Here is a 12,407-nt window from a genome sequence, read left to right as displayed (position 1 = left end):
CCTGTACTTAGAGCTGTCCACTTGTAATTACTGAGGACGGATGCAGGGGCATTGCTAGGGGGCGTTGCCCCCCCGCCCCCCACGCTATTGTAGGCTATGTGATTCACAAGCTTCCATTGCTTTGCTCATTATTATTGTCACTGCCATACTCATACTGACGAAAGCACTGGTAAAGGTAAAAATACAAAGCTACATTCATGAATGTATGAGATGTTTATTTAAATAAATGTGAACCTCAACAGGTTTTACAAAGCAAAGCATATCTGTTTGCAAATAATAGCAACCTCTGACTATGATATAATCTCTATATATATATCTTTTTTCAGGACAGTCTAGGTTATGATAATATTTGGATATTTACATCAGGCTTTTCTGTCAAGGAAACACATTTCGCATTTATGAATTTTCCATGTTTTTAAATATATGCCAATCGGAAGCATGGCAACTGAAATATCTCTTCATACTTGTGTGGATTGGAATCTGACAACATAAATATCATGATAGTGGGATAGCCTACTGTATGTCTTAGCAATAATTTGTAAAAATATATCATATACTGCCATAACTACATAATGTAAACTACATTAAAATATCAGTCCGAAGTTGGAGATAAATTGTTGCTGTAATTTGCTGTTGCTGTAATTTCAAAACCGGATCACTTGAGAAAGGCAAAAGGCACAGATGAATACTTTATACCATTCGAAATGGTAGGGACTGCTGCTTATTTTGATGTATGGTTTGTCGTGTAAACTCAGGAGTTAGTAAGGTATTGCGCCGACAAGAATGGGTGTGGAGATGGACACAGAGCTGTATGCAGAATATCATTAAACTTGATGTGAATTCATCGATGTTAATTTTATCACTAACTGTTTATCACATCAACTAGTGCGTAGCACCATTGGGAAGCTCAAGTCATGTGGTTTCACAGGATATATGTATGTTAATTGTGCGATGACTATTCCACCAGCATTTTAATAGAGACAAATGGGTGCAATTTGGATGCATTGGCCATATATGGTTATTCCGCAGTGCCAAAGGCATTACTGTTTCTGAAATGTGATCGGGAAATTTTACTGGGGCTACAGCAGATATATACTGGGGCACATGTCCTAGTAAAATGGGTCTGGTGACGCCGATGGATGGATGTTTATACCAGGACTGGACAGGGCCTCAGCCCACATTTGGAGGTGGCCTGGGCCACATGTGGGCACATTCTTTTAGCAGTGTGAACACAAATGCACTGGCCATGTTGAAGGACCACCTGCTCTACTGACATCCTCTGAAACAGTGTAATGAGTCCTGACACAGTTTCATAATGAACCGAAAATATTTTACTTTTTGATTTTAATTTAATCTCTAAAGGCTAAACCTGATTTCACTGTAGAGCTGTGCACAGCGCACTGATTTGCTCAACCCCTCCGTACCATTCTCTCACTCTCTCTCATTCACACTCACAAAAATCACACACACACACACACATACACAGAAGCACACTGACACTGGTCTGTCGGATTGTCTAAAAAAAACACCGCATACCTGTTGATAAGCGGGTAAGTGAGATCCAATCACAAGTGGTCACTCGAGACACATGTGGAGACACATTTTAAAGCCAGTTGTGAACAGACGTACTCAGAGTTGATCACTTGTGATCAGATCATTGAAGACGCATGTTAATACCAGGTCTGAACAGAGCCTGAGATTCCTTACCTTTGTTTCTTTGATAAAGTATGAGACGTTCAGGATGTCTTTATAGGCAAACCACACTGCCACTAATCCACCAAACAGGCTAGTCCCAGCCAGGACTCCTTACTGCATGTCACTCCCCTTCTCTCTTCCTGGTATTAACATGCATCTTCTTCTGCTAACCCTAACCCATCTTGAACAGGGCCTCTAATAACTTAAGATCCAGATGTCCGATGGCTAAAATCCTTCATCCGGTTAAAATATATAGTTGACAAAGGTGTAAAGGATGTATCTTAAAATGTGGCATAAAACGGGATTAAAGTCCATTTTGAGCTGGCAAGTAACTGCAATTCTTTTTTTAAAATTGAAAAATATTCAGGGCAACCACGACCTGATGCGTGTGCATAGGGAATATGACATCAATGACAGGCAACCAAATGATGTGTTACCATGATTCAAATCACTATTTATCTGGTTTGGGAATTGCTAGGAACATTTGGGATAATGTAAGTATATTACTCAAAACAAATATATAACATAGGTCTAGTCATTTGTAGACATTTGAATGTGGAAAACTTACATATTATAACTTTAAATCTTATTTGTTAAAAGTGTACATCAGGCCTATTCAAGTGGCGGCCCAAGTCCAATCCGGCGGTCCACTGATCAATTGCTTAAATACAAATAAATCAAATTTAAAACCATAAGAAAAAAATCATGTGAAATTCTGATATTTTTGAGAAATTTAGATTATAGATTTCCTATTTATTATTGTGACAATAAAGTTCTCTTGCACATTTTCTCTAACCAACTCCATTTCTGATTTAGATATTTGTCTATGATGCAGCTTCCTCTCTATCTCTCTGTGTGTGTGTGGTGTGTGTGAGGGGTGGGGGCAGCTCTGTGTCATGCTCATTGACTATATATAAAAATGGACATAGTCTCTGTGTCTTAAAAGCGAAGCCAATGCAGAAGAGGCTTAAACCTGCATCCTATCTAATGACCATTGGTTGTAAAAAGAAGTCTGATTGTATTGAAGTCTATGTGAAAATGTCTCTACTTCTCACTTGACTTATTATCTCAGTAAGCGTTTTCCTAATGAGTTTATGGTCTCAGTCTCTAGTTTCAGTCTTCTTCAATACAACATGATGTTCATTCTTTTAATTATGGTCCATTAAGAGGAAAATAGAAGATGAAAACAGGGTATGAATTAGGGCGGGTCTACTGTGTGATTGACAGACTGTTCCACACATGGCAACCTGCCTGTGAATCAGGATAGAGTACAGAGCACGTCAGAACCACCCCTCACTCCTCCTCAGCTCCACTTTCTCCTCCAAATATGCAAATTTGTTTTACATTTCAATCAATACAAAATCAGACTACAATAGTGATCTGTTCAAAACATTGCTGCTGAAGTTTTGAAGAATGTTGAGTAGGCTACCTATGATAAAATAAAGCAAATGCTAATTCTGTTCTTGATTTGTTTGTTTTAATAACAAACAGTACAGATAAGAGTACCGTTTAAGTATAGGATAAATCAGCAGTATCGCTAAAAGTAGTACTGCTGTTAAAATTTTTAGATTATTCACCCCTAGTGTGTGGCATCAAATGCAGAGGCCAGATCAGTTAATCTTAAACTTTCTGTTTGCTTGTTTGGTTGTTGGCCTCTTTTTGTCATTTAAAGAATTAAATTAAATTAACCACTCTTAGCTTTCGGGAAATGTGGCCCCCTGAACAACATAGTTGCTGTACATGAAAAGTAAAAATCGCAAGTTGTGGTTTTTTAGTTGTGAGTTATGTGCTGAGATTATTTCTTGGGGAACAGACAGCTACAGTTTTTCAGAATCTTGTAACAGCAATGTTGCCAAATTTAGTGCCATCTGACCAGTACAGAGAGCAAAATAAAAACCTGTGTTCACTAAGAGTCTAATTTAAATACAGTAGATCTAATTCAATATTGGAAGTTTCATGAGCAAAGATTTAAATGTGCACATACAAACAAACAAAACCTTGACTGATCAGTGTTCTCTAATTTTGAAAACAAGATTCATTCATTCATCATTCAAAATGATTTGTTCTTACAAAATTATCCCTGATACTCTTTCCTTTTTTTTTTTAAAGATGCTTTTTTGGGTTTTTGTGCCTTTATTTGATAGGACAGTGGAGAATGACAGGAAAGGGCAGAGAGAGGGGAATGACATGCAGGAAAGAGTTGAACCGGCGACTCACCTGCCAAGAGCATTTGCACTCATGCGGTAACCATTCTGCTAACAGGTCACCCCTGCTAATCTTTTTAATATTAGATAGCATATGACATAAAATAAATTACTATTTCTGGAAACCTTGAATGATGTGCTTTCCAGCACATTATATCATTTGAGTTTTTATACATTTGACTACAATATGAATGAAGGCTTCCTGCCCTTATATTGGGTGATTTGGGTGTTTCCTCATGGCAATGGATACTGATTACCTGAAACATAACATCCAATTCAATTACAATTCTTATCTACAAAGCTGAACAAATAGGTGGTCTGTGCACGTTTCCTAAATCAGACATTATCATATCCAGTTTTTGAGACATAATTTTGCTTCATTGATGATAGCTTAACAATGATTGAACAGCAAACAATAAGCAAAAAGAAATAATTAATGGATAGAAGCTGCTACTGTTAGAATCTGCATGTGACTTTGCACTCATGTAGTGACTTGCAATTAGCCATTTAGCAACACATACAACACATACCTGCACTGGTAGCCTCCTCCGGTGGTCTGCCCCCTACAGGAGGAGCAGGGAGGAGTGGAGGAGGATGGAGCTCCAGGCAGCGTGGAGGACACCTCTGGGACCTGCTGAGGTTCTGCTCCCCCTACTGCTTCCCCTCTACCTCCCCCTGCTCCCCCTGCTCCTCCTCCTCCTAGTGGCTTGTGGATGCAGCATTGTCCAGAGAACTCCCTGCAGATCTTCTCCACCGCTTCGCGAACCACCTGGTCCTTAAACTGGGGGGATGAAGTTTGGAGAGTGGGACAGTCCATGTCTTAGTATTCAGACAGTCCCTCTGGCAGAATACCTAACTGGTGCTGAAAGACAGTGTCACCTCTATCAAGTTGTTCTTACTTTCTCCATGTAAGAGGTGAACCAGGCAGGAGGAGTCTTGTCTTCTTCTTTGGTACCTTTCAATTCTTTCATGATCACCTGATCAACAGAAGAAGACAAAATTCACCCAGAAAAAAAATTCATATTTATAGCTTTATTATATCATTGTCAGTATAAATGATCAAACAGTTTATGTTACAATTTCACCAGCCAGCAGCTATTATTTCATCCACAACACTGGATGTACAAAAAATAACATTGGTGTTAAAGCCAGTGTGTGTAGAAGTTGCATGGAAAAGCATGCAACTTCATGCATGCTTGCATGCATGTCACCATCTGACAGCTTGATGGTGACATGTTGGTGGCAACTGGATTAATACCACCCTCATCTATGATGTGCTCAGTAATTAAAGTAGGCGTTTAATATGTGGGGTGAAGAATGAGGACATCATCTTCCTATATAGCCAGCTACTTAGCTAGATTCGTAAAAAATAGTGACAGAATAATGGTGACAAATATTGAGAGAAGCGGGATGAAACTGATGCAGCTGTACAGGTTGTTGTTGGTTGATTTTTAGAAATAATTATAAAATCCACATATTTATTAGATCATTGTGAAAGAAAAAAACTGCTCTTAGCAACCGCTACCACAGCTTCAGTCTTGACTGAGAATGGCATCAGTGGGAGAGATGTTGTCACCAACTACTGACTGGTTAGTTCAAAACATGAACAAAATGACAGACTCAATGATTTAACTGAAACAAAATCACAAATGAGTCTGATTACTAGGCTAAAGCTATCAATATCCTTTGTAGCAGCAAAAATGTGTGAGAAAGAGTGTCAAGGGGATGAGGATGAATAGAATGAATGTGAAAAATATTCACACTGGGTGCCTGTTAGCCTGCTGCTAATACAGTGGGTGCTCCAATACGACAGACCAAACTAGCAAAAACTCCCTTACTACTTTCAGGTCTATAGAGGCAATCAGGGTCATTAATATGAGCTCATGAAATGATTATAACAACACAAATAATTTCACAGCCTGCAGTTTGTATGTTACTTTTTGGGTGCATGTAAAAAAAAAGGAATGCACGTATCAGATGTTATAATATGTTTTACCCTTAAAATACGGTCTATGGTTTTACCCAAGTGGTTACACTGCAGTTAGCTTACACACAGTAAATTAACAATACAGTATTATCACAATTTACTCCTCATACATGTAATATTTGCCAATGTGGACGTGTATGCAATTAGCTACTAAGATTACTTTAACACTTAGCAGTGAAGTTTACCTTCAATTATGGTTAACTTTGTTAGCATCAACTTTGCACCGCGCAGCCAGAAGTCTGGTGCAGTTAGGTATACTTCCTCCTCCCCAGCTCCACCCTCTCGTCCATATTGGACAATCTGAGTTCTTCTGATTAGCTGGTCATTGGGCAATGTGGTAATTGGCCATTTAGTGGACAATGTGCTGATTGGCTACAGATTTTTTTTACAACCGTAAATATAGGGTGGTTGTAACTTGTAGCTTGTAACTTCAGTCTGTGTTTGTCTCTCAGACTTTGTGAAACCTCACTGTTGAAAATATTCCTGTACAAATTGTAGTTGCATAAAATGCTTATACAGCTACAATAACTTTTTACACATGTGAAAATTATATTTGGATGCAAAAAACATACACAAAAAAACATTATTACACATTAACAAATTTGAATTTGTGAGAATTTCTGTTTTTGTTTTACAAATTCTCACATTCAGATATGTGCATGCCTTTTTTTTTTTACATGCACACAAAGCGATATACAACTGCAGACTGTGAAATTATCAGTGAACATCATTTCACAAGCTCAAAATATTAATGACCCATATTTGACTCCATACAGGTCCTATTGTTAGACTAATCAAACACTATTAATTTGAGAGAATTAATCATCTTATGTCCACATATTGAGTGATCTGTGGATACAACTGAATCATCCCTAGCCCCTGTCACAGCTGCAATAGTGGAATACACTGGTGAGATACATAACTTACACAGTTTGTCAAAATCTGACAAACTTTGTATGTGGTAGCTGAGGTATCATGACTGATAAACAGGCAAAGGAACAGACTATGATATGCTCTGTGTTTGGGTCTTACCATGCCCTGTTCTGGTACTGCAGCCTGGACCTTGCGGCTGACCACTTGGGCCAGGGCAGGGCAGTGCTGTGGGGGTCTGAAGCCCCTCTTGGGCTCTGCTCCACTGGCCTTGTTGGTGGGGACCTTCGCCAGCTGGCCTCGAGTCTCATACACATTCATGTGCAGTCGATTTCCCTGCCTCACTGCACTCTGGGAAACAAGTGAATGGGTTAGCAATATGTAGCATTTCCTGCCCGGTATTCTGTGTAGTTGCGTTTGTGTGAGAGTGGGTAGTCAATTTCTGAGAGTGTAAACCTATAGGTGGTTTATTCTGACTGGCTGGATTCATGGCTTTTTGCCTGGGAAATGTCTACTGCTGATTGGTTAATTCGAAACATGCAGGGGTTTTTAAACGCAGCTGCACACAAAACTAGACCCTACCACTGTATGAACACAAGCACAGGTTCAGCTGAGCAGCAGCTAAACTGCAACTAAACTGGTTGTCTGAGCCGCCTAACACAGGTGTGTCACAGAACTTCATCCTCATGTGGCTCATTGGGAGGAGGCAGGTCTTATAACTTGCTAGCATGCACTGAAGTCACAGAATTATCATTTTTTATTATCATTTTACCTGTTGTTGTACTGTGATTGGTGTTAATAAGAGTCTGCATTGTTTTCCTCAATGTTTCCACTGTTGTTCACATTTCCATATTGTTGTACAATTAATTACTACGAGTGACTGACCCCACAAGGGATGTTGATCTGTTGATGTGATTCAAAACTGATAATGAATTTTGTTCCACCAATGAATTATATAATGTGAGAAGCCATGTCCCATCTCTGTTGCCAGCCATGTTTTCTGGCTGGACTGCAACAGCAGGGGTAGCCCTTTAAAGGCAAATGTCGCTGACTAAGTGATCAAGTTACACCATTGGTCATGTGAATGCTGCATGACTGAGTGTTGAAGTTACAGCACTGGTTGGCTGGTTGAGTGTTGGTATTTCCTCATCTTTGAAAATGAATTGGAGCAAAAAGAGTTTACTACATCATCATGTAAAGGGCATTTGCTGCTAGATTTACTGGCTTTTCAGATCCCTTAAGTGACTGTTTTTTTAAAAAAAATGCTCCTAGCGATAAATCTAGCTACTTTCGTAAAAGACAGCTGCCAGTGCTGCCCCGCAAGCAAGAGGTACACCTCTCTCTGTGCGTACTCTGTTCAGTGAGTGGCAGAGAAGTGGAGTAGCAGTTTGTTACCCAGATGGAGGCTGTGTTCTGTGTCAAAGCCAAAATAAGAAAGATATTCTGTCAATTCTAACTTTGTCTCTGTTTGATCATTTTGCATGTAAATATACACATCTACCTATCATCTATCATTTTACAAGTAAATACAGCCTATATCACAGAACAACACGTATATAAGTTAAATATTTTGGTTTTTGACCAAACCTGCAAAACTAATGACATTCCCATCAGCCTCATTTATAGTATAGCTTATTAGTAAATGTTAGCACATGCTCAACCAAAATGGTGTGCAATGTACACATGCTTAATATCAGTATGGTAGCACTGTCATCATGAGTATGATGCCATGCTAGGGTTAGCAATTAGTTCAAAGCATCCAAGAAAAGTTGAATTGAGGGCAACTAGACTTCTTCCATACTTCCACCCTTGAGGCAACTTTCCTGAAATCATAAATGGCAAACATTTGTTATTTCCATTCCCATAGGTCCCACTGTTGCAGTCCAACCAAAAAGTAACACAAGTAACTGTAAGAGTTTACAGCTATGTTATAGCAGCACTGTAAGGCTAAACTTGCAGTGCTTTGAACTATGAAGATTTTCTCAGTCATCCATGTCATGGTTCTCCAAGAACAGATAAATCAGGGTCAATTGGACATAGTTGTATATACTTGAAGATGTTTCACCTCTCATTCAAGAGGCCTTTTCAGTTCTGACTGAGTAATGAAGAGACCCAGGTATTTAACCTCTGTGGGGTCGTTACCAAGGCCACTGAAGTGACTTAGTCTGTTAGTGCTCTTGGCCGTGCATCTGGGTTAATCACTTTAATTATTTTTCAGAGCACTCAAATGCACTCATCATTATCTTTTCATCAAGGAAAGTTGGTTCATTCAGGTGGTGGTCATTGCGTTGTGGACCTGCACCTGTTTTCCACATCAGCTAACAGGGTAACATGTCATGGTGTGCCTGTGTGGTTGTGTAGCTAGCTAGCTACAGTTTTTCTCTTCCATGGACACTGCTGCTCAAGGGAAAGCTAATGGTGGCAAGACTAGGGATACCTTGAGTTACATCCCCATTCTGGATTTATGCAACCTCACACAGGCATCTTTACACCACCCTACTGGCTTGGGCTTCAGTGTCAATCAAGCCAAGAGTGTGCCTTTACCAACTCAGAATATAGAATATTTTGGTCTCAAAATAAATTCAGTTTTGTTTGAGCTTTTCTGTCACAAGATCGAGTGGAGAAATTATGCTAGCACCTCACTTTGTTACTGAGGGGGAATTTAGTCTCGCTGAGGCCCTGTCTGCTCCTGACAGGGCTGATGGCTTCGGTGATTTCTGTTGTTCCTCAGGGATTGCTGAGGATGTGGGATTTCCAGTGCTGGGAGTCCTCTCTAAGCCTGGACGTATGACGTCATCTCAGGCAGATGGTGAGGATTTCCCCAGAGGAGAGGCCCGGATGTGTTCACTGTCGGTGTTCCCCTTGGAATAGTGGCAATGAGAAAGGCCGTGATAACCTATGCCTTGTTGACAGAATGGTGGGCTGTGTTCGAGGGGAGGGCCATGAATGGTACCTGGCCATCACAACTCCGGTTTGCTCATATAGGTTACCTGGAGTATTTGGCTGTTTTCCTAGCTATTTTTTGCCATTTCTGAGAAATTGTCATGTTTTGGTGAGAACAGACAATATGACAGTGGTGGGATATAGGGGGACACTTGTTCCGTAATGTTCCGCAGACTGGCCCACAAACTGATAATGTGGAGCAGTGTGCTTCTGTTGTCGTTACACATGATGTACATTTGGATGTGGTAAACACGGGGATGGATTTGCTCTCCAGTGTGGGAGAGATTCAGCCGTGCGTATGTAGATCTCTTCACATCACACAAAAATATGCAATGTTTTCTGTTCTCTTCATTAAGAAATGAGGACACACCACTGGAAGTGGATGTACATCCATGGCCATATGTGCTGCTGTACATGTTCCCTCCTCTCAGCCTCTTAACTCTAGCTCTGGAAGCAGCAGCTGGTTTTGATTCTAATAGCAGTGAATTGGCCCAGCAGACCATGGATGGTGGAGCTAGTGTGACTGCTTCAAAGCCAGCCATGGCCGCTGCCGCTGTGCCAGGACTTGGTGTGGTGCATGGACAACCAATAGAATAAGTGAATTATAGGCTTTGTCTGTGCACACATCCTGCCTGCAGTTTTCCCCTGGTTTTGGGAAAAGGATGTTGCGCCCTAACCCAGCTTTTGTACCCAAGTTAGTTTGTCATCTTATAGCTGCCCTACTTTGGAGCTGCTTGCTTTTCACCCCTGCCTTTTGCCTAGGAGAGCGATAGGCAGCTTAATATACTTTGTCCCATTCAGGCCTTACATCCCTATTTGGACAGAACTAAGTGGTAACCAGCGTAACCAGCTCTTCTTGACTTGGACACTTTCTCAGAGAGGGAAGGTTCTACCTTGCCAGCATCTATCGCACTGGGTAGTGGAGGCAATAATTTAAGAATATGGGGGGTTACAGCCTCCAGAGGGCCTTTGGGCTCATTCCACTAGGGGAATGGCCACTTTATGGGCCCTGTTCAGGGTCATTTCTGTGAGGGATATCTGTGTGGCTGCTAGTTGGGTAACCCCACACAATTTTATTCCATTTTACCGCGGATGTGACAGCTCCTTCACTGACACACTTTGTCCTGTTGATTCACCATAATTGTGTGCAAGCCCATCGGGAGGGTTTGCAGTATCAACCGTCTGGGTCAAGATATTGTTGGCTTCAGAGCATGCAATCTGGGAGTGGGCCCATAGTGAGATACCAAACAAGGTTTGAAAGAGTTGTGGTATCTCATAGCACTGTGAAGCTTCCGTGATTGGTTATGCATCCCATAGTGAGGTACCAAGCAAGGTTTGAAAGAGAACAGTAAAATATGTGATTAGCCCAGATGCAAGGGCCTGGAGCACTAACAACAAGATACCTCACTTAGTTTTCAGAGAACTGGGGTTACCCTGGTAACCAAACGTTTTCAGGCTCTGTAAATTGGAATTTCTTCAGGTTTGCCAGTACATGGTGAAATGTAAGCTGGGAAATGACCTGGCACAAAAAATGTCCTATTCACAAAGTGATTGAAATCCCCTTGCCAATTCTATTCTGACATAATGGATTCTGACACATTCATATTTGCTGCAGATGTTCCTAAAAATACAGTCACTTGCAGAAAAATGTGAGAAAAATGCCAGTTACTAACTTGTTACCTGCTGAAGCTAATCTGCCTTTTAATTTTGACATGAGTGAGTTTATCCATGTGCACCAGACCAGTCCAACTCTAGCTATCTTTGCTGCCAACTCAAACAATAAAAAGTCCCTGTGTCTCTGTGCCTTGTCAGCACTTTTTTGAGGAGACAGATTGCTTTGTTAGTCATTTCAACCTTAGTTCACCCTGAGTTATATGGTTTCAGTTTATAGCCACAACATTACCTTTTACTGTTATAAATTATTTCACCTTTTAATATTTATGTTCTACCCCCCTTGACAGCAGCATAATCTTGAGAAGATTCCCATGTTGGTGCTTTGAGTATCACTAAGATTAATATTTAAAGTATTCTTTTTAATGTCAGAGAGTTGGGGTTAGGATTGCCTCAGGGCAACATTTTCATGCTGGAGGGAGACAGTTTAAGTGGTTCTGTGTTCTGTTTTAGCCTAAAACTGAAACTGAACCCAGCCCCTACCAGTGTCTTTCTAACCTGACCACACCAAACCCAAGTGCCACTGTCATTACAACTTTTAGTACTGTCATATTCTAAACAGGCAACATGTGCTGATCTGAAATATAGTTAACTTCTTGTTTCCCATAAGTGTATACATGTGAATTCTAATTGAACATAAGATCAGCTTACCTTTAATGCCTCCTCATACTCCACTGTAATAAGAAACACAAACAGCATTAATCTTTAATGTGATACTAATACTCAATTCATTTGGAATTTCATAGATTTTTTTGCTTTTGTTTAGTATATCACATCTTACTGCTGTACCTTACTGTTTATGTTTACTTACCTTGACTGTTAATGGACACCTGAAGACAGAAAGTAGAATATTTTTGATGTAAATATGTCAACATTTTCCCCTGGGTGTAAGTTGGTTATTGGTTTGGAATTAAAGAGCCACTCCATCAATTTTACACACAGATCAATTTACTTGTCACAGGCAATACTGCTCATCATGTTAAAACCTGCTACATGTTTCCTGTGGCTCTGAAAGAACTTTGTCAAATCAGAGAAAA

At 40.3% G+C, this 12,407-nt stretch overlaps 1 protein-coding gene across 8 annotated transcripts in view; it reads right to left on the bottom strand.

Moving 5' to 3' along the window:
• nbr1b (NBR1 autophagy cargo receptor b) overlaps positions 1-12,407 on the bottom strand; it is a 64,947-nt gene that overhangs the window by 27,335 nt on the left and 25,205 nt on the right. For 7 of the 8 annotated variants that reach the window (XM_071501511.1, XM_071501506.1, XM_071501507.1 and 4 more), the window contains 5 exons: positions 12,182-12,200; positions 12,022-12,044; positions 6,919-7,107; positions 4,799-4,876; positions 4,430-4,680 (listed from right to left, as the gene is read on the bottom strand). In XM_071501511.1, coding sequence (XP_071357612.1) covers positions 4,430-4,680; positions 4,799-4,876; positions 6,919-7,077 — 488 coding nt within the window. In that variant the 5' untranslated portion in view covers positions 7,078-7,107; positions 12,022-12,044; positions 12,182-12,200. Of the gene's footprint in view, positions 1-4,429; positions 4,681-4,798; positions 4,877-6,918; positions 8,580-12,021; positions 12,045-12,181; positions 12,201-12,407 lie in introns of all 8 variants that reach the window. The other variant, XM_071501514.1, reaches the window with a different exon arrangement.

The sequence above is a fragment of the Trachinotus anak genome, unplaced genomic scaffold (assembly GCF_046630095.1).
Source record: "Trachinotus anak isolate AG129_WGS33_773 ecotype Australia unplaced genomic scaffold, CSIRO_AGI_Tana_v1 ptg000017l, whole genome shotgun sequence".
In the NCBI taxonomy this organism is placed as follows: domain Eukaryota; kingdom Metazoa; phylum Chordata; class Actinopteri; order Carangiformes; family Carangidae; genus Trachinotus; species Trachinotus anak.
The sequence above is the reverse complement of the archived record's forward strand: the minus strand, read 5'-3'. Positions and strand labels throughout refer to the sequence as shown.